At 43.5% G+C, this 20,147-nt stretch overlaps 1 protein-coding gene across 1 annotated transcript; it reads left to right on the top strand.

Moving 5' to 3' along the window:
- Nucleotides 1–358: 358 nt before the first annotated feature.
- cln6b (CLN6 transmembrane ER protein b) lies at nucleotides 359–20,043 on the top strand. The gene is made up of 8 exons (XM_028585271.1): nucleotides 359–441; nucleotides 2,063–2,183; nucleotides 2,726–2,824; nucleotides 2,938–3,126; nucleotides 4,423–4,478; nucleotides 5,571–5,693; nucleotides 18,532–18,660; nucleotides 19,527–20,043. The coding sequence occupies exons 1-8, from the start codon at nucleotides 359–361 to the stop codon at nucleotides 19,672–19,674; spliced, it is 948 nt and encodes a 315-aa protein (XP_028441072.1). The 3' UTR covers nucleotides 19,675–20,043.
- The last annotated feature ends 104 nt before the right edge of the window (nucleotides 20,044–20,147 follow it).

Raw genomic sequence — 20,147 nt, 5'->3', positions numbered from 1 at the left:
CATAACTGTCGCAGTTTTAAACACTTCGTTAACGTTGTAAAACGATCATCCCAATGATGATTAAAAAAAGAGACATATGGTGCTTCTCCATCACATGGTACCTGCTTGACTCACCTCGACTCGAAGTCCCTGGTACCTGCTAACAGGTACGTTTTTTCGTACCACCTCAGTCGAGGTGCCAAGCGAGCTGAGGCGATACCAAAAGGTGATGTGAAAACCTGCAGACTGCTGATTGGTTGGAGAGAATCTGCATTGCTAGCGACAGACGGGGGTGTCCCGAACAAACCCGGCATTTTAAAATAGTTTAGCCAGTGGTGGTTTTTTTGCTGCAGGGAGAATGACTTGAAAAATAGCTACAATGGATCTACAGGCCGACAGAGAAGAAAGAAAAAAACAGTGCTTCCCGAAGCGTCCTGGACCCAGAGAGAGTCGTGACCTGACGTATGCTCTCCTTCCATTATCCCCAAACTCGGAGAAAGTGGATTTCCTCCGGCGCTAATCTGCTCTGGTCCTCTGTCACACATCCAGCCGAGGATCGGCTGATGTCCTGCTGCTTTCATTTTGATCCAGCAGCATTCATTACGTAATCAGGTTAGTCCCACTGACACACACACTATATCTCGCTCTAAGAGAGGGAGACACACAACAATACAGCAGCAGTTTCAAGATAGAAACCAGCAGCACAGCACACATTTCTTTAGATAGTTGATATCCAAACAACAAAAGTTTAATATATCTGTTGATTTATGTATTTTATGTGTTGGGAATAATGTTGTATTCCATTTCTGTGACTCTGAAGAAAGTCGTTCCCATCCATTTTATTTGTATCCTAAAATGCAAAACTGTCTCTGACTCTTTTGTATCTCACTACACGTCATCTAAATGAATGTAGCCATTGTTAGAAAATATCTAGTCTATATCCACGATGTTCCACTTCTGGTGGATTTGTGAGGACTATGGTTAACTGCTCCTCAGATCTCTGCAGGGTAAATCCAGACAGCTAGCTAGACTATCTGTCCAATCTGAGTTATCTGTTGCACGACTAAAACTACTTTTGAACGTACACATGTTCCACCAAAACAAGTTCCTTCCAGAGACTATTTAGCAGAGGCACCGTGGCTCCGTCCGGAGCTTAGCGCCACCCACGATGATTGTGATTGGTTTAAAGAAATGCCAATAAACACAGAGCACGTTTTCCTCTCGTCCAGGAATGCTGTGTGGACAGGGTCAGCCCAATGGTCCCACAGCCCTATGGTCCCAAGATTCTTCTTAAAATTAGGCCCTTTGTTAGGGTTAGAGTTACATTCCATCTGTAGTCCATTGCTACTGGATAATAGGTTGGGTGTAATTGGCTACCAAATTGTAAAAAAAGGGGGATCAAATCTGATACAAATTTATGAAAAAGGAAATGTGGGAACATAGGGCCTAATTTTGGGAAACAATCTTAGAAATGTGGGAACATGGGGCCTAATTTTAAGAACAATCATAGGGCTTTCGGAACATAGGCACTCTCCCTAGCCACACTGAGCAACACTGTTTTTCTATCTGTGTGAATCAACCTTGGGACAATCTATCTTCCCTTCCTGACTCGTTTGTATCTTACTCAAGTCATCTAAATGAATGTAGCCATTGGTAGAAAATATGTATATCCTTGTATGTCTCATTGAAACTTTCGAACATTGTGAACTGAACCCTCGCTTCGTGTCGCTTCGTCCTCCGAGATCTCGCCACTGCTTTCGGAGTCAAAATTAACAAGGGGTCAGGGACAGTAGATGGTAGGAGTCGAACCACAAAACCATCCTGATCAGATTGTTTCACAACATTATGTATTTTAAAAAAGGAAATTAAAGACCTTCCTTTTCAGTCTGGCTTTTAATTTGGAGTAATGTCACAGCATTCGTTGATACTCTGGGGGTGATTAGAGGGTAAGAACAAACAACCTATATCTTTGTTGGTTTGGAGGACTTGGAGCAGGGGGAGCAGGGGGAATGAGAGGGGGAAACCAAAAAGTAGCGATGTGCAGGTTTACCCGTCTCCTGTAACATGTTCCTGTGTTCTGCAGCCGGGCGGCCCGTTCTCTGGAGGTGGAGGCGGTTCTGTCCAAGCCTCGGTTCCACCTGGACCTCTGGCTCCGCTTCACCGTCCAAAACTGGCTCCTGGATGTCGGCCGGCCTGTTGTCATGGTATTCTGTACTTCCATCCTTTTTATGGAGGATGATTTCAGCCATGAATTGTACAGTAGCCACTGTAATTGTTGGAATTGTTGGGGCTTTGTAAATTATAGAGTGTGGTCTAGACCTACTCTATCTCTAAAGTGTCTCGAGATAACTCTTGTTATGATTTGATACTATAAATAAAATTGAATTGAATTGAATGAAGAAAGGAAAAAGAGGAAAAAAATGTCTATATTATTTATATTCAATTTATATTTAAAGTCTCATTGTAGATTGTTCTCGCTGTGTTTTACCATTTTTAATCCAAACTAAGATTGAAATATTTGTCAATGCCTTATCAAAATGTGCCTTAAGTTCCTTTTTCTTTTTTCCCGGTAAATTATAAAACTAGGGATGCACTGAATCCAGATTTTTGGGGTTCGACTGAATCCTGAATCCACTGGTTCCTTATATATATATACAGTATATATATATACAGTATATATATATATATATATATAATGCCGTAAAATTAAATAATTTTTTTTACAGTGTGTTTTCTTCCTTTGCAGCTGGTCCTCCCAGCCGACTGGTTTCCCCTGAACCGTCCCGGTGCTGCCGAATACCTCCACATCCTGTACAACATCTGCACACCGCTCATCCAGCTCAAAGTAACCGTGACAACACAACATGTGTCACCACACACACACACACACGGAATAACAAACTCATGTAAGGAAGCTTGTTTTGTTTTCACATCGCAGTCAAACACCCGTTCTCACAGATGCTTGAGCGCAGCCCCAGGACGTTTCCCCGGCTCGCCGTCCAACTCGGCGTCATTGCCGTTGTCATGGGGACCAGCCTCCACCTGGTCGCCGACTCCATCACCCGACGGCTGATGCTGATTGGCTACCAGCCGCACCTGTCGCTCAGAGAGAATCCAGTCATGAAGGACCTGAAACCGTCCGCCCTGGTACGTCACCCTCTCAGTCTACATCTACATCGCTAGTTTTGGTTTTAAAAAAAGGAATATCTGTTACTACGTTTCCCCCTCTCATTCCCCCTGCTCTGGTGTTTCCCCTCTCATTCCCCTGCTCTGGTGTTTCCCCTCTCATTCCCCTGCTCTGGTGCATCCCCTCTCATTCTGGTGTTTCCCCCTCTCATTCCCCATGCTCTGGTGTTTCCCCCTCTCATTCCCCCTGCTCTGGTGTTTCCCTCTCATTCCCCCTGCTCTGGTGTTTCCCCCTCTCATTCCCCCTGCTCTGGTGTTTCCCCCTCTCATTCCCCCTGCTCTGGTGCATCCCCCTCTCATTCTGGTGTTTCCCCCTCTCATTCCCCCTGCTCTGGTGTTTCCCTCTCATTCTCCCTGCTGTGGTGTTTCCCCCTCTCATTCCCCCTGCTCTGGTGTTTCCCCCTCTCATTCCCCCTGCTCTGGTGTTTCCCCTCTCATTCCCCCCTGCTCTGGTGTTTCCCCTCTCATTCCCCCTGCTCTGGTGTTCCCCTCTCATTCCCCCCTGCTCTGGTGTTTCCCCCTCTCATTCCCCCTGCTCTGGTGTTTCCCTCTCATTCTCCCTGCTGTGGTGTTTCCCCCTCTCATTCCCCCTGCTCTGGTGCATCCCCCTCTCATTCTGGTGTTTCCCCCTCTCATTCCCCATGCTCTGGTGTTTCCCCCTCTCATTCCCCCTGCTCTGGTGTTTCCCCCTCTCATTCCCCTGCTCTGGCGTTTCCCCTCTCATTCCCCCTGCTCTGGTGTTTCCCCCTCTCATTCCCCATGCTCTGGTGTTTCCCCCTCTCATTCCCCCATCAAAGAATATAACTGTGAATGTTGTGCAATGGACAATTTCTGTTAAAATATATAAAGTCACAACTTGGGTGATGAAAAAGGAAATATCTTAAAGAAGTGTAAAATCATTTCTAAGGTGTAAAATGACCTTAAATTATCATTATTAAAAGCAGATATAGGGCTGAGTTTGTCTATATAAAGCACATTTTTTCCTCACACAGTAGCTCAGTTTTTCACCGGAGAAGCAAAGTCACTTAGCAAATTATTTATAATGATTCCCAATTTAAAGCACATATGTTTCTGATGGAGCCTCGGGCCAAGTGTGAAATTACCAAGTGAAATGAAACGAGTGGAAAGGAAAGTGACCTTCCTGTGAGGACATGTCGGGAATAAGAATAACACACGACCTCGACGCAGGAGGACGACACCTCTGTATATGATGCTGATGAAGTCTGTAAGAGTGATGAATATTATTTTATTTTGCAGATCGATGCCTTTGAGCTTCTGTTTTACTTTGACGACACTCTTGGTCATCTGATGTGGTAAGAATATTATTTTTATTGTAACTCACCAATGTTCATTCAGTAGAGTTACACCATTGGGACATTATTCAGACCGTCTTCGCCCAGAAAATGGCCGTATAGGTTGATTGTGAATCAGCTCATAATTACCCATAATCACGTTTGCCGTTAGGCAGCGACCCCATCGTTACCGGAGTAATTATCGTGGACACAAACAGGAAGTAAGGTGACAAACGTTCACACAGTCTTAATGCTTAATTCGGATTTTTTGCTCAGATCAAAGTTTCTGTTTGGCTGTTCACGTGACCTTTTAAAATGTGGCCTATATCAGATTACAGTGTGAACTGTTTGCGGTTTCGAACTGACCCGCATGCACAAAAGACCAATAACAATTTAGGAACACACAGGAATCTTCCTTTAAATAATTTACAATAATATTGAAAGATATGTCTGCTGAGTTGTTTTTGTTGTTGCTTGTGCTGAAATGTACATGTTCGTGCTTATCTTTTATCTTTTTATTTGTAACATGTTCAAAATATGTTGAACTATAAATAAATACAAATATATAAATCCCCGTGTTGAAATGATTCCACAGTTGGGTGCTTTAATATTTGAGGCAGTAGGACCTTTTGTATGGGAAGCTAAGCTAACGGGTGCCTCACATTTATGAAACATGACCATGGGTTGGTAATTCCAACCCGTTCTCACTCAAAACTTGTAAAATACGGACGTTTGGGCAGTGGCTGTCAGCTTCTGAAGCGACGCAAAAAACGCAGCTGTCCCGTTCTTCTTTACCTAAACCCAACCGTCACATTCTTGTCCCACGTGTCATGGAAACGTAAGCCCACCCACGACCTTTTCCTTAACCTGTGTCAAAAGGGATGCCAATCGTCCCGACCAAGCGCGTCATATGGTGCCAAAGGAGACTTAGCGTCAATAACAACGCCAAAGGCACCTGAACAAGCGTCCGTATTTTACGCAATGGGAGTGAGAATCTGTTGGTAATTCTCGATCAAATGTGTAAAATAAGAACACTTAAGGACATTTTGAGCTTACTTGGCTTTGAATTTGAACAGTTTTTTGGAGCCTGTGATTATTCCTTCTCTCCTCCAGGTATGTTCCCCTTTTCCTCGTCCTCTTCCTCTTCTTCAGCGGAAGTTTCAGCTACCGGAGACAGGAAGAGAAGATGCCAGTGGCCGCGTGGATGCTGCTTGTTCCCAACGCCACATACTACTGGTTAGACCTCTTTACTGCAGATCACACAGTGTGTAGTTTCTGTCAGTAGCCACTAAGGCTACAATTACATTGCTACGTTTTTAAGCAGAGTTTTGAGCAAAAAGCAGAATTTTCTCTGTTTAAAATTACACACCCAAACCGCAGATCCAATAAACGGTTCTTGGAGAACAAGATGTTGTGACCGATAAGACCCAATCAGGAGGAGAAACGTTGGCCTCAGTGTCGTTGCCAAAGGTCTCCGTTTGCGGCCGTTGAGACTGCAACACAACCCCGCAGAGTACCAACCAGAACGGGTTAGAATTGTTTCCTAATGTCTCTGGTTTAGGGGCTCGGAAACGCCAGAGCAGGGGGAATGAGAGGGGGAAGCACAAGAGCAGGGGGAATGAGAGGGGGAAACGCCAGAGCAGGAGGAATTAAAGGGGTAAACACCAGAGCAGGTGGAATGAGAGGGGGAGACACTAGAGCATGGGGAATGAGAGGCGGAAACACCAGAGCAGGAGGAATGAAACGGGGAAACACCAAAACAGGGGGAATGAGAGGGGGAAACGTAGCAAAAGATATCCATTTTTAAACCAAAAAGTAGCAATGTAAATGTAGCTTGAGTATGTTTACATTGTTTTAGAAGCATTCTTTGGACATGTATACATCATTATTTTTTTAATCTGGGTTTTTACTGCAGTTTGTGACAGTTTATGGCCTCTTGCCTGTTTCCAGCCTATGGTCAGCTCTGTGCATTGCTTTGGTTACTGGACACAAACCAACTGTGATTGTTTATGTACACAGTCTTGTACCTTTGCCTGTTTTGGAGGGTAAAATAATGTCCCCAGAAATTAAAGACCCTGGTCCCTGCGGACGCAACGTGATTAATTCTCACGTCCCTGGGGAAAGTTCCTGCATTGGAAAATAGACCTGTACAAGCAGCCAAAATGGAAACCTACAGAGGCGTCAACAGACCGGTGTCAAAATCCAATATCACGCTCTCCCTAGGAGCAACCCTGTCTACTAGAAATTATGTTTCTATGTTTTTAAATTATGTTTTTCCCATCACGCTGTGACGCTGTGACGCTGTGACGCTGTGACGCTGTGACGCTGCGACACGCTGGTTAAGGTTCTGACCTGGGCTGAAGACAATTTGTCGGTATTATTATTATTGCACAATGTGTGAATGTGTTTGCTCCAACATGTTCTCCACCGCTGGAGCACTTAGAAAAAAAATTCTGTTTTGCACGGCTGCATGTAAACGTTAATATTAGTGGAATATTAACTTTCATTAGCCGTGAAAACAGCTTAGTCCTGTTCTGTTAAAAACTGACTTCAGTTATTCACTTATAATAGTGTTAATGTGTTTCATCTCACTGGAGGAGAACCTACCAAACAACTTGTCTTTGTAATGAAACTCTCGGAGTGAGAAACAGATGGAGCCACTGAGGGAAAGCGGTGTTTGGCTGGAAGTGGTGATTAAGTCCATTAGTGGGCTGCAGGAGAATGAATCTACATTAAGTTTGTGTTAAGAGCTCTGTAAGGAGGAAACAAGCTTGGCATTCTTCACTCGACTTCAGCCCCGTCTCCTAAAAGTTACTTTCCCAAACACTTAGATTGCATTCTCGCTTACATTTCGAGGGAAACTTATTTTGTCCCAGATTACATTAGTTTTTGACGTATCACAAATACGTTTCTAATCACAGTCTGTGTCAAAGTCCTCGTAGGGAGGGATAGCTCAAGCACACTCTGGGCTTTCGCCCAGGAGACGGCATTTGGTCTTATTAGATAATAGACAACACAACACAGAGATGGTTAAACATCAGGTCTTATCAGTTCAGTTTCCCCGGCTGCTCCCAAAGAAAAGTTTGTGCACAAAGATTTCATACGGTCACAGAACAAAGAACTCTTTTCTGATTGGAATACAGCCAGAAATTAATCTCCCCTTATCCTATTGACGCGGTCAAGTTCTCAACAACAACTTCTCTCAGTTAAGGTGGTTTATTAAAGCTGGAATAATAAGAGAACTTGGATACAAGGATCTTCATGGTTTGAGAAGCCACAGTCAGTGGATTGCTGTTTCTCTGTCTTTCCTCGCCCCTAAAAGAGTGCAGTTCAACAGTTTACTGTTCAATAAATGTAAAATGTGCAGGCTATTGTGATTGGTTAATACTAAGGCGGGAGGCGGCCGTGGTTTAGACTTTAGCGCTTCCTTGTTGGTGCACAGGCTGGTCCCAGCATCTTTGCACACAATCCATCCAGTGGTAGATGACAACACCCTGAAAAGAGATTTCCCGCTCTCCCTCCCCTCGGGTATTGTTACTTGTTTACAAGAAGGGAGTCAGTTTACTAAGAGGAAGTCAAACTGGTTCAAATAAAAAACTAGTTACATAGTTTAATTTTCAGTGCTGCACACTGCTGCAGCTCCTCTTTTCACCCTGTGTGTTGAGCTCTCTGTTTTAGCTACAGAGTGAGACCTCTCACTGCTGTAACATCTTTGTTGGCAGTCGCACATGCTCAGTAGCTAGGTAAGGATCATATATCAGCTAGCTAGCTGTTTAATAATAACTAAAACTAATACTTTAAACAACTTCGGCCTGTACAAGGCAGGATTAGCCGGGAGACTTCTTCTAAACCAGGGCGCATTTCCAACTTTGTGTGGAATACCTGCAGAACAGGGACATGGAAGTAATTCTTTTGGAGATTATGGTGAACTAGTGTGTGTTGTAGCAGTGTTTTGCCATTGAGAATGAGGTAGCATGCTAGCGGTTAGCCAGCGCCTTTTTGGCTAGTGACGTAGAAAGCCATGTAGATTTTGACCAGCTCACCAGGAGACTGAAGGCAGGACACATTCAGAAACCAAGTTTGTATGTGTGTGGAAGCACCAGAGACACAAAATTACACCCCAAATCTCAGAAAAAGTGTTTTTTTCATAAAATGGGCACTTTAAGTGTCAATGCTTTGAGTGTGTGAATGTATGCGTCACTATGTGTTATGTGTGCTATGTGTTATTTTGCCCAGGAACAGCCATTCTTTAAGATGAGTGTTCTCTACAGTATTGGTTTTAATATTCCTAATACTATGAAAAAGAGTCTCTTTACAATACTCTTTTATCATTGGACAAAAGTCTCCATGCAATATGTGGCATTTAATGATGCAATGAGGCTGCTGCTTCGAGTCCCCAGATGGCATAGTTAATGCTGGTGTTTCTACATAATGAGGCACTACTGAGGCAATTAATGTTTAAATGTATGTGTCATTTGGATAAAAATAGCATCATGGAGGCTCTAATGAGCCCTAGAAAGTTTTGCTTTCGATTCTCATCTGAACTCGTGAAAACACTGGCATGACAGCTTGCACACTGATTCTTTGTATTTTGTGTGCTCATTTGTATGTATTTCTTGGTATGGGCCTACCTGAGAGTCTGAAATAAAAACCTATTATAATATTAATAAGCAACAATCCTCTGTGCCCTATAGAAAAAGGTTTAATTCCGCCACTAATTAACGACAACAAAATTGTAGGCGCGTCCACATAGGCCAACCGCCGCTGATAGCGGAAAAAGTTGACGCTGTCCAGGCTCCGGAAGAATCCAACGGAAAGTCAGCTCGGAGGCCTCCCTCCACCCGGACCTCGAGCACCTCTGCTCAGCGCAGGATCCTCAAAGAGGCTGTGCTTCGTCACTCTGGTGGGCTTCGTCGACCGGACCTGGCAGGTAATCCTCCACTCAATACCCATTCAGCGGTCTCACAAAATTCTCCTGTCCCGTCATGCAGTGTAGTCCTTACTCCTTGCTGCCATGAGCAGCCAAGCCTTCAGATTGATCGTCCCCTTTTTGCCCCGACAACGCTGATAGTGGGTGACAGTATTACCAGAAACATACGCTTTTTTTAACGCCATAACTCGCTGTTTTCCGGGAGCAACGGTCCCAGGCCTTCTGGAGAAACTGCCAGGTCTACTGCAGTCTCTCTCACCCTCCATAACTCGGGTGATTATCCATGTGGGCCATAATGATATGGCACGTCGGGAATCGGTGAAGACAAGGAAGGATTTTAACGACATTTTTAGCCTTTTAGAGCTCTGTGGCAAATCTGTTTTTACGCGTGAAAGTCGCCGGACGCCACAATCTTCTGAACATAGTCATACTGAGAAACACAGAGAGAGTTGTGTGGAGCTGATAGTGTCCTCGTAAGGAGGCAGGTTGGGGGGGTGGATTAACTGACTTTTACGGACCTAATTCCATGACGTCTTCACGTCTTCATTGTAGCAGAAAGAGATTATATTCTTTCCCTATCAATTAAAAATACAATGTGAGGAGCACAGGGGGTCTGCCGGCTCCCTTTTGAGACCCCGGCAGCAACAACAGGGATTCAAACCAGGACATCAAAGTAGAAAGACTTTAAAAAGATTATGTTTGAGAATCCATGACATGCTGTGAAGTTATCAGGGAACTACATGCAGGCTGATCGCCGTGAAGGGGGTTATTTTGAGTGCATGATACCCAGTTCCCACTGTGCACAGCGTAAACTAATCTTTAAATGTATAGTCAAGAAATGTATGCTGAGAGTATACATGCACCATCGGAGATCAATCCGAAGCGATGCAAATAAATATCCCAAAGAGAAAAGGAAAATGGAGGGGGTTAGCTTCTTCTCCAACATCTTCAATTTATTTAAACTAATACAGTGCCCGTTCAAAATGGGCTTGTTTGGAAAGGAGCAGATTGCTTGGCCTGTGGTAATGCTGCTTGTAGAATTCTCCAGAATCAAATTGTACCCCAAAATGACTTACAGAAGGAGCCCAAACCACTATGCAACTCCACTGTACAGCCTACTACTTACTTACAGTGTAGTCTACTTCTACATCAGAGGAAACCATTAGACTACTACATACCTGACAGAGAACATTGCAGATTCAGAATATAATCACAAAATAACGACAATGAAAATGTGTAGTACCTTATTAGACAGTTGCCTCATGGACTCATGGCAGTCCGCTACCCATCTGGCACCAGAACCGGACAGAATAGAGAGACAGACCCACATACACACATACGAGTGTATTTGATAGTGTGTCATAGTGTGTTTGTGTGTGCACAGAGAGAGAAAGAGAGAGAGAGAGAGGAAAAGGTGGAAGGCCCTGTCTCGTCATTATCGTTAAGGCATTTAACACTTCAGCAGAGGTGTTCAATTCCAAACAGGCTTAGTGGCTTGACGATTAACGGTGAAGTATGGATTTGATTGAGGGGGTATTTTGCCGGTAGCGTGCCTGTGTTCCCACAGCCCTATGTATTATGGCCGAGGCACTGACCCAAAACACAGAGAAAACCACACGCAGTCACAGAATAACAATTTCAAACGTTTTAATGAGAGTCTTGTACTTGTAGTAGCCAAGGACAGAAAGAACAGGACTGGAGGACTCCAAACTGGATCGCGACTGAGGCGGGTAGTCAGTGGTGTGTCCAAACTCTCTCTCTGGAATCCGAGCTGGGAGGTTGCAAGGCCTGAGCAGTGTAGAGCGGCAGCAGGTCTGAGGCGTAGGTCTGAACAAGAGGCAGAAGTTAACATCAACACGAGGAATACAAGATTAGGACCAAACTAGAAAAAACTAAGTTTTCACTGGGAGCCAAGTTACCACTCTGGTAGGTGAAACAATCTGGTGCCGAAGGGTTAGCTCCGCCCGGGTATAAATACAGTAGGGGTGACTAGTGGAATCGACAGCAGCTGAGCAGGTCGTAGTTAGCGGAAAAGACAGCAGCTGTGCAGGTATGAGAGATCGACCGGCGTCGCCGCTTGACGTACTTCCCAGGAGAGTCCACACACAGACACCACAGGGAAAAGGGGAGAGACACACACAGGACGGGAGAGAACAGCTGCCCCCATAACACTACAGTAGCCTATGTTCCCACACTTCCCACATTTCTACGATTTTTTTCCAAAATTAGGCCCTACGTTCCCACATTTCCTTTTTCATAAATTTGTATCAGATTTTATCCCCCTAACCCCTAACCCTAGCCCTAAAAAATGTTGTGGGAGGATAGGGCTTGAATTGAAGGGAAATGTAGGAACACAAAACCTAATTTTGAAAATGTCCTAGAAATGTGGGAACATAGGGCTGTGGGACCATTGGGCTGTGGGAACATATGGCTGTGGGAACATAGGGCTGTGGGACCATTGGGCTGTGGGAACATATGGCTGTGGGAACATAGGGCTGTGGGACCATTGGGCTGTGGGAACATAGGGCTGTGGGAACATAGGGCTGTGGGAACATGGGGCTGTGGGAACATAGGGCTGTGGGACCATTGGGCTGTGGGAACATAGGGCTGTGGGAACATAGGGCTGTGGGACCATTGGGCTGTGGGAACATAGGGCTGTGGGAACATAGGGCTGTGGGACCATTGGGCTGTGGGACCATAGGGCTGTGGGAACATAGGGCTGTGGGAACATAGGGCTGTGGGAACATGGGGCTGTGGGAATATAGGGCTGTGGGAACATTGGGCTGTGGGAACATAGGGCTGTGGGAACATGGGGCTGTGGGAACATAGGGCTGTGGGAACATAGGGCTGTGGGATCATAGGGCTGTGGGAACATAGGGCTGTGGGAACATAGAGCTGTGGGATCATAGGGCTGTGGGAACATAGGGCTGTGGGATAATAGGGCTGTGGGAACATAGGGCTGTGGGAACATAGGGCTGTGGGAACATAGGGCTGTGGGAACATAGGGCTGACCCTGTTTTGCCGAGTCTGATCTCGGCCCGGTCGGCTCCGAGATAGTGTTGCTTTGCCCGACCTTTCTGCACAGCGCTGCGCAGGAAGCTCTGAGATTTTAGAGCTGTGTTTGCAGGTTGTTTTCGTCAATTTTTTCCTCAACCTTTATTGTTCATTCGTTTAGTTTTATTCACAGTTTTTTAATATCCAATATCCAATGCTGCCCAAATGCTCCAAAATCCAAACCCCAAGTTCTTTGGGGAACCCAAGTGTGAAGTAGATTGGATGAACGGTTCATGAGATATCTCAAACACATCACACACACACACACACACACACACACTGGCATCCCAATTTATTAGATGTTTTTCAGCTTTGAGCAGGTGCAGATATTTGTACAGAAGTGTGCATCTTACTCACAAATCCAGTCATTTTTAGTATGCATATGTAACAGGTGTGAGCTGGCGTTGTGTTATAGAGAGACACCAAAGGCCAGTGTTCCTATTTGAGTGGTTATATTGTGGTAATAGACAAACAGTGCAGACTTTAGTTTGTAACATAACCTACACGCTGCTATGTAATTCAACAACTGCACTTTGTCTTTGTCCGTAAAAAACCTCCTCTAAGTAGACATCAACATAATGAACAAAAATATGAATCTCTTTAAATAATCTGCACAGTGTTGTAAACATAATTTAGTAAGTTAAACTGGGAAGCACGTAACATGCGCCATTCCCTTAAAAAACAACCGCACAGGTAATTTAAAGTGGCAGAACACTAAAGTACAGAAATATACACTTAGGGTGAGTGGAAGCAAAGGCGTTATTAACCATGTAACACATACAGACTATTGTGTGAATCCTTAAATGGTTATTTTTGCAGAGCAACACAGGCCTGTACAAACACATTACACTTGGATGACTAAACGCTAAGGAAAATGGATTAAGAAGAAATAAACACACCACTGCCTCCAGGCTTAAAGTTTATTTTTATTTTGCAGTGACAGCTGAAGTGAAACTGTAACTGATGAACAATACACCTGAGGACGTGTGTGTGTGTGTGTGTGTGTGTGTGTGTGTGTGTGTGTGTGTGTGTGTGTGTGTGTGTGTGTGTGTGTGTGTGTGTGCAGAGAGAGAGAGAGTCAGAAGGGTTGGAAAGAAAAGGTGGAAAGCAATGCAAATAAAGAGTGTTTATGTTCAACTACATTTTAGTGTTGTCTTTTTTGTCAACAATATTACATGTGGAAATCGCCACAGTCAGCGTTTAATGTCGGCGGTCCTGTCTCGTCATTATTATCGTTAACACATTTAACACTTCAGCAGAGGTGTTCACTTCCAAACAGGCTTAGTGGCTTGACGGTTAACGGTAATTTAAAGTGGCAGAACACTAAAGTACAGAAATATACACTTCTGGTGAGTGGACGCGAAGGCATTATTAACCATTTTACACATACAGACTATTATGTGAATCCTTAAATGGTTATTTTTGCAGAGCAACACAGGCCTGTACAAACACATTACACTTGGATAACTAACCGCAAAGGAAAATGGATTAAAAAGAAATAAACACACCACTGCCTGTGACAGCTAAAGTGAAACTGTAACTGATCTGAACAATACACCTGAGGATGTGTGTGTGTGTGTGTGTGTGTGTGTGTCTGTGTACACCTGAGGCTGTTTGTGTGTGTGTGTGTCCATGTGTTTGCACATTTCTGCATGTGTATGTGTGTGTGTGTGTGTGTGTGTGTGTGTGTGTTTATGTGTGTGGTGTTTGTGTGTGTGGTGTTTGTATGTGTGTGTGTGTATGTGCGCATGCTTGCGCGTTTCTGTGTGTATTTGTGTGTGTGTGTGTGTGTGTGTGTGTGTTTGTGCATCTGTGTGTGTATGTGTGTGTAGTTATCCCATCAGCCCCTTCAAGGCTGTCAGATTGCTATGCCAACCCTCATAAGCAGCTGCTCTTTTTCTTTTTTTTAACAAACATGACTTCTTTATCTCATCATCAGAGGAGGAAACTCTGCAGCATCAGCTCTCTATCCAGTAATCAATGTCCTTTACATGAGTCTAAAACTCCTCTTCATACACACATTATTCAGAGAGGAGAGGAAACAAGCAGAGATAAGATGGATGGATAGATACTTTATTTGTCATTCTCACAACACGCGGAGGCTGAGGAGAACTAAATAGGAACTCAGGTGTCGGTGCCGACCAACTACTGATTAATAAATAAAAACATTTCTTCATAAGCCCTATACTACTAAAAACTAAAAAAATAAAATAATTAACAAAGACAGTTTCAGAATAGCACCAAGTAAAGTGCAGCACTATTTCTTGGGATGACTCAAAGGATGATGATGTGGGGTTGTTAACCCTTACAAACTTGGGTTTGTTGGTCAGAAAGTCCAAAATCCTATGTGCGACATAACGATTCTCTCAAAGCACTTCATTGCTATTGGTGTGAGAGCGATCGGGCGGTAGTCATTTAGACAGGACACTGTGGCGGCTTTTAGCACAGGGACGATGGTGGACGTCTTGAAGCACGTTGGTACGGTGACCCGGGAGAGTGAGGTGTTAAAAATGTCCGTCTTGACATTTGACAGCGGGTACGCGCTGTCCTTCAGGACCCGGCCCGGGACCCCATCGCGGCCGGCAGTTTTGCGGGGGTTTATTTTCTGCAGTGTCATCCTAACCTCACCTCATGAAACCATGAGTTATTTCTCAGACTTTCACTCAGTTTTCATTTGCATTAAACACTTTTTTTTTTATCAATTATCAAATAACAATTCTCTACCTAAGACAGAAAAATCTAACAAGAAGTGACTTGCTTTCCTTCTCCAAACACAGCCAATCACAATGCTGCACTTATTCACCAGGTCACACCCCCACAGCTAGAAATGGGACGTGTGGTTAGTTTCAGTGTCAGTGTTGTCCGCTAGTACGGCACGTTTAATTTGCACAAATACAAAATATCCTCATGTCTGGGTTTTCCTTTTGACACTGGACACTGTAGAGAAACAGACCGGCTTGTCTCTCTTCCGTTTGTGAATCTAATTGAACAACAACTATATGATATTTTGGCTACCATGTAGTAAAAGCTGAGCTGACTTGTTGCGTCTGTTTGCCTTCCGGCTGGGCCCTCCCATAGTGCCATGACATCACAGGAAAACTATAAATGGGCCTATTCAATTTCATTTGTCGCATGAAATGGTAGAAGTACAGTTCCAGTGAAATGTTATCCCATCAGCTCCTTCAAGGCCATCAGATCGCAATGCCAACTTTCATCAGCAGCTTCTCACTTTTTTTTTTTCAAACATGACTTCTTTATCTCATCATCAGAGGAAACTTTGCAGGATCAGCTCTCTATCTATCAATCTAATCAATGTCCTTTACACGAGTCTAAAACCACAGAGGCTGATGTGTCTTCATACACACATTATTCAGAGAGGAGAGGAAACACACACGCGATATTTGTACAGAAGTGTTCATCTTACTCACAAATCCAGTCATTTTTAGTAAACATATATAACAGGTGTGAGCTGTGTTATGGAGAGACACCAAAGGCCAGTGTTCCTATTTGAGTGGTTGTATTGTGGTAATAGACAAACAGTGCAGACTTTAGTTTGTAACATAACCTACACGCTGCTATGTAATTCAACAACTGCACTTTGTCTTTGTCCGTGAAAAAACTCCTTTAAGTAGACATCAACATAATGAACAAAAATATGAATCTCTTTAAATAATCTGCACAGTGTTATAAACATAATTTTGTAAATTAAACTGGGAAGCACGTACAATGCACCATTCCCTTAAAAACGACCGCACAGGTAATTTAAAGTGGCGGAACACTAAAGTACACAAATATACATTTCTGGTGAGTGGAAGCACACACACACACACACACACAAACACACACACACACACACACACACACACACACTCACACACACACACACACACACACACACACACACACACACACACACACACACATAAGTGATAGTTAACATAAAGATAAAATGATTTGTAATAAAACTCCTAGTTGACAGCAATGTACCTCACAATCAAAACAAGTTGTATTGTTTAATAATAATGTTTATTAAACAGATGATAGATTATAGATATAGACAAAGATATAATAACAAGTTTATAACACTGACGACACAGCAAGAAACAACTATTATAAATGCATTAAAGACAATTCATATTACTTCATATAGAATATAAAACATCACATAAGCTTTAGATTTAAAATAAAACATCAGAAACACACACAAACACACACACACACACACACAAACACACAAGGTGATAGTTAACATAAAGGTAAAATGATTTATAATAAAACTCTTATGTGACAGTACTGTTAAAAAGTGAATTCCCAACATGTTAAAATATTAAACCAATGTCCCCTAATAGAGCAGCCGGGGCTGCTCTTAATCTCAAAAAAAGATCAACTAACTCAATATATATACAATATAATGTCATATATATACACAACATACTAATACACACAATAAGGGAACATTTGCACCCTGTCAGGATCAAAGGTTACCTTATAACATTCAAAACCTATATTTCACAGCGACTACAGCAGCACAGAGCATCAGCAGCAGGACAGTGAGCACTGAGCATCGCACTTTGAAGAAGGAGGAGTAAATACCAAAGGGCTCCATGTACACTAACACAGTTCTGCTGTTTGACACACTGAAAATCACCATCTGGGTCAATAACTGCACACCAGTACTCCCCTGCGTCTCCCACTGAGATATTAGAGATAACCAGGCTCCCATTATCATGGTACCAGGGTCCTTTAAAGGTACATCCTCGGCACGGCGTGTGACCATGGCTGGGGACCCGTCATCGAGGCCATTGTCTTCCTCTTTTGGCTATCCAGCGGTACATCTTATCGTGGTTTAGCCAGAGCTATGCCCCGGGCCACTGTGCACCGTGCTGTCCACAAGACCAGCAGGGAAATCCTCTCTCTCCTCTCCCAGGTCTTTCGCCTTCCAGCAGAGGAGGACTTGGCTCAAGTTGGCAGAAACAGCACTGTTAATACGATATAACATAGCATACATTAACGTACTGTAACATTACTACTAACGCTCGCAGCTTAATGTATATTAACAAGATCACACATCTAACGATAAAATCATCTACAGTGAGGACGATAGTTTAAAAACAACAACCGTATACCACAACACATGTAACGTTAGCTAGGTTATAACTTTTTTGCCAGTGGTTAAACCAAAGAGCATAGAAGTACCGGTAACTTCGCCACTGTTAGCTAGCTAAGGTTAGCTAAAGCTAGCTTAATAGCACGTCAAATTACAGTGCAAATAAACGTTATAATTTGCGGTACAAAAATCATCACCGACTGCAAAATTAACCAAATATACATAAACTTATATGTTAAACAAGTATAGCAAAAAGACTAATGTTGAACTCACATTTGGGTCTCGCTGTCGCATATTCGGCCGCCATTATTGAACGTTTTTCACCTTTTGTTAGCTCCGCCCCTTCCGCTACGTAGCCAAGATGAGTGTGGAAAGTGTCCATCGAACTACACTCATCTTTTTGACCGTTATGAGTGCACTATCCGGGTACTTGTAGTGCAATGCATTGACCACACTTCGACGAGTGACATTTTGAGTGTACTCAAATAGCTAGTATATGTACAGAAGTGCGCAATTCTCTCTGTGAATGTGAGTGTGTGTGTGTGTGTGTGTGTGTGTGTGTGTAAATGTGTGCGCGAGTGTGTGTTTGTGTATGTGTGTGTGTTTGTGTGTGCCTCCAAGTGTTAGCAATAATTGATTAGGTAGTTCTCAGGTGTTGCTGACTCAACGAGATCAGCACTTACAGATGAAACCAGAAGTCAAGAACCATGTCAGGTGTTTTAGCCCATTATATACAATGTTTCATTCACTTTACTGGTTCTTGCATTTAATTTTTTCAGACACTTTGGTCAGACGTTTTATGTGATTAGAACAGCATTTAATACCACATTTCAACATGGTTTTTGGGATTGAGTTTGAGTTTATTGAAATCATGCTGACAGTTAAACTACTGAATAAAAAGAAGAATTGACAACAGTTTAAAACAGAAATATATATATATATATATATATATATATATATTGAATCTGTGACCCTCTGCTCAGGTACCTGATCACAGAGGGACAGACCTTCATCCTCTTCATCTTCACCTTCTTCGCCATGATCGCCACGGTGATGCACCAGAGGAGGCGGGGCATGGTTCCCGACGGCAACGGCCTCTTCATGCTCTACAGGTACGCTTTGGGATTCAAGTTTGCGTCACACGTTTAAAACAGCAAATCGTCACCACAAAACAAATGAGACCGCCATCTGAAAAACCAAAAAGAGGTTTGTTTCAGCATCATTCTGATCATCCACATGATACACACATTTTTGTCTATCAAAATAGTGCACGTAGCTACCGTAAACGGAGCATGCCTGGGACCCCAAAAAAACACCCAAATACGTCATCTGTTCATCAGCAATTCTGAACTACTACGGCCCTCGAGTGGCCGTAGTAGTTCTGATGGGAGCATAGACTTAGATTAATGGACAGAGCATGTTTGACATCACCCATTGATTTGTAGAGATCTGCTATGAGTCATGGAGTTTGCCGTTACGAGCGCAGCCATCCTGGTTGTGGATGTGAGAATTTTAGACGAGAGGGAGGAGTGAGGGAGGACCCCTTAAACTCTACGTTACGTTAGTCACTTTCACTGGCAATCACATCATAGCTACGCCCTAAAACACCCCCTGCATTATTGTCGATTTTAAAATCAATGAGACCATCATTCTGTATTGCAGAAGACTTAAAACTAGCGATTGAGACCATAAACTCATTATGAAAATGTTTACTGAGGTAATAAATCAAGAGAGAAGTGGGTCACTTTCTCATAGACTTCTGCAGAAACCGACCTGCTTTTGCAACCGCACATGTCGCCCTCTGCTGGAATTCAGATATAATGCAGGTTTAAGGAGTCTCCCCCTGCTGGTGGTCAGATATAATGCAATATATGCAAACAAACACAGGACTTTCTTCTTTTTTAAAGATTACACAGCTGAGATGGGTGGAATATCGCCGTATGGTTTGTCCTGATGTGAAAACGTGTTCCTCTGGTAGTTTCTCTGCAGCTCTGTTCCTGGTGGCGGTGTGGGTGGCGTGTCTGTGGAGCGACGGCGTCCTAAGGAAGAAACACCCCGGGCTGATCTACGTACCGCAGCCTCGCGCCGTCTTCACACTCCACCTCCGCCAGGACACGCACACGTAACACACAACACTTCCTCCAACAGACACACACCTTCACACTGCCACTGACTCCATTTGTTGAAAGGACAAATGTTGGATTTCCTCTTCTCTGGTTCTGACTTTTCAAATGTCATACTGGCAAAATGTTTTAAGGGTGTGATGATGACAGAGGGGGACAGAAATGTTTCAGATCGCCCAGGGCTATCCGGCCTGAGTGAAATATATTCCAATGTTAACGCAAGGCTTAGACAAATTCCAGTAAGATGTGAAGAGAGTCACCCTTCCTGTACTGCAGGGAAATTTCACAGAGTTGTAAACTCTATGTGACCTTCCCCATGAAAACATGGTTTAAAGGGATAGTTTAACTACAGTAGATGGTGGCCGGCCAACACATTCTCACTCCCATCGCTTAAAATACGAATGCTTGGTCAGGTGACTTTGGCGATGTTATTGACACTAAAAGTCTCCTCCAGCGTTTCATACTACTCTTTACCG

Source organism: Perca flavescens, chromosome 8, assembly GCF_004354835.1.
Source record: "Perca flavescens isolate YP-PL-M2 chromosome 8, PFLA_1.0, whole genome shotgun sequence".
NCBI lineage: Eukaryota > Metazoa > Chordata > Actinopteri > Perciformes > Percidae > Perca > Perca flavescens.
The sequence above is the reverse complement of the archived record's forward strand: the minus strand, read 5'-3'. Positions and strand labels throughout refer to the sequence as shown.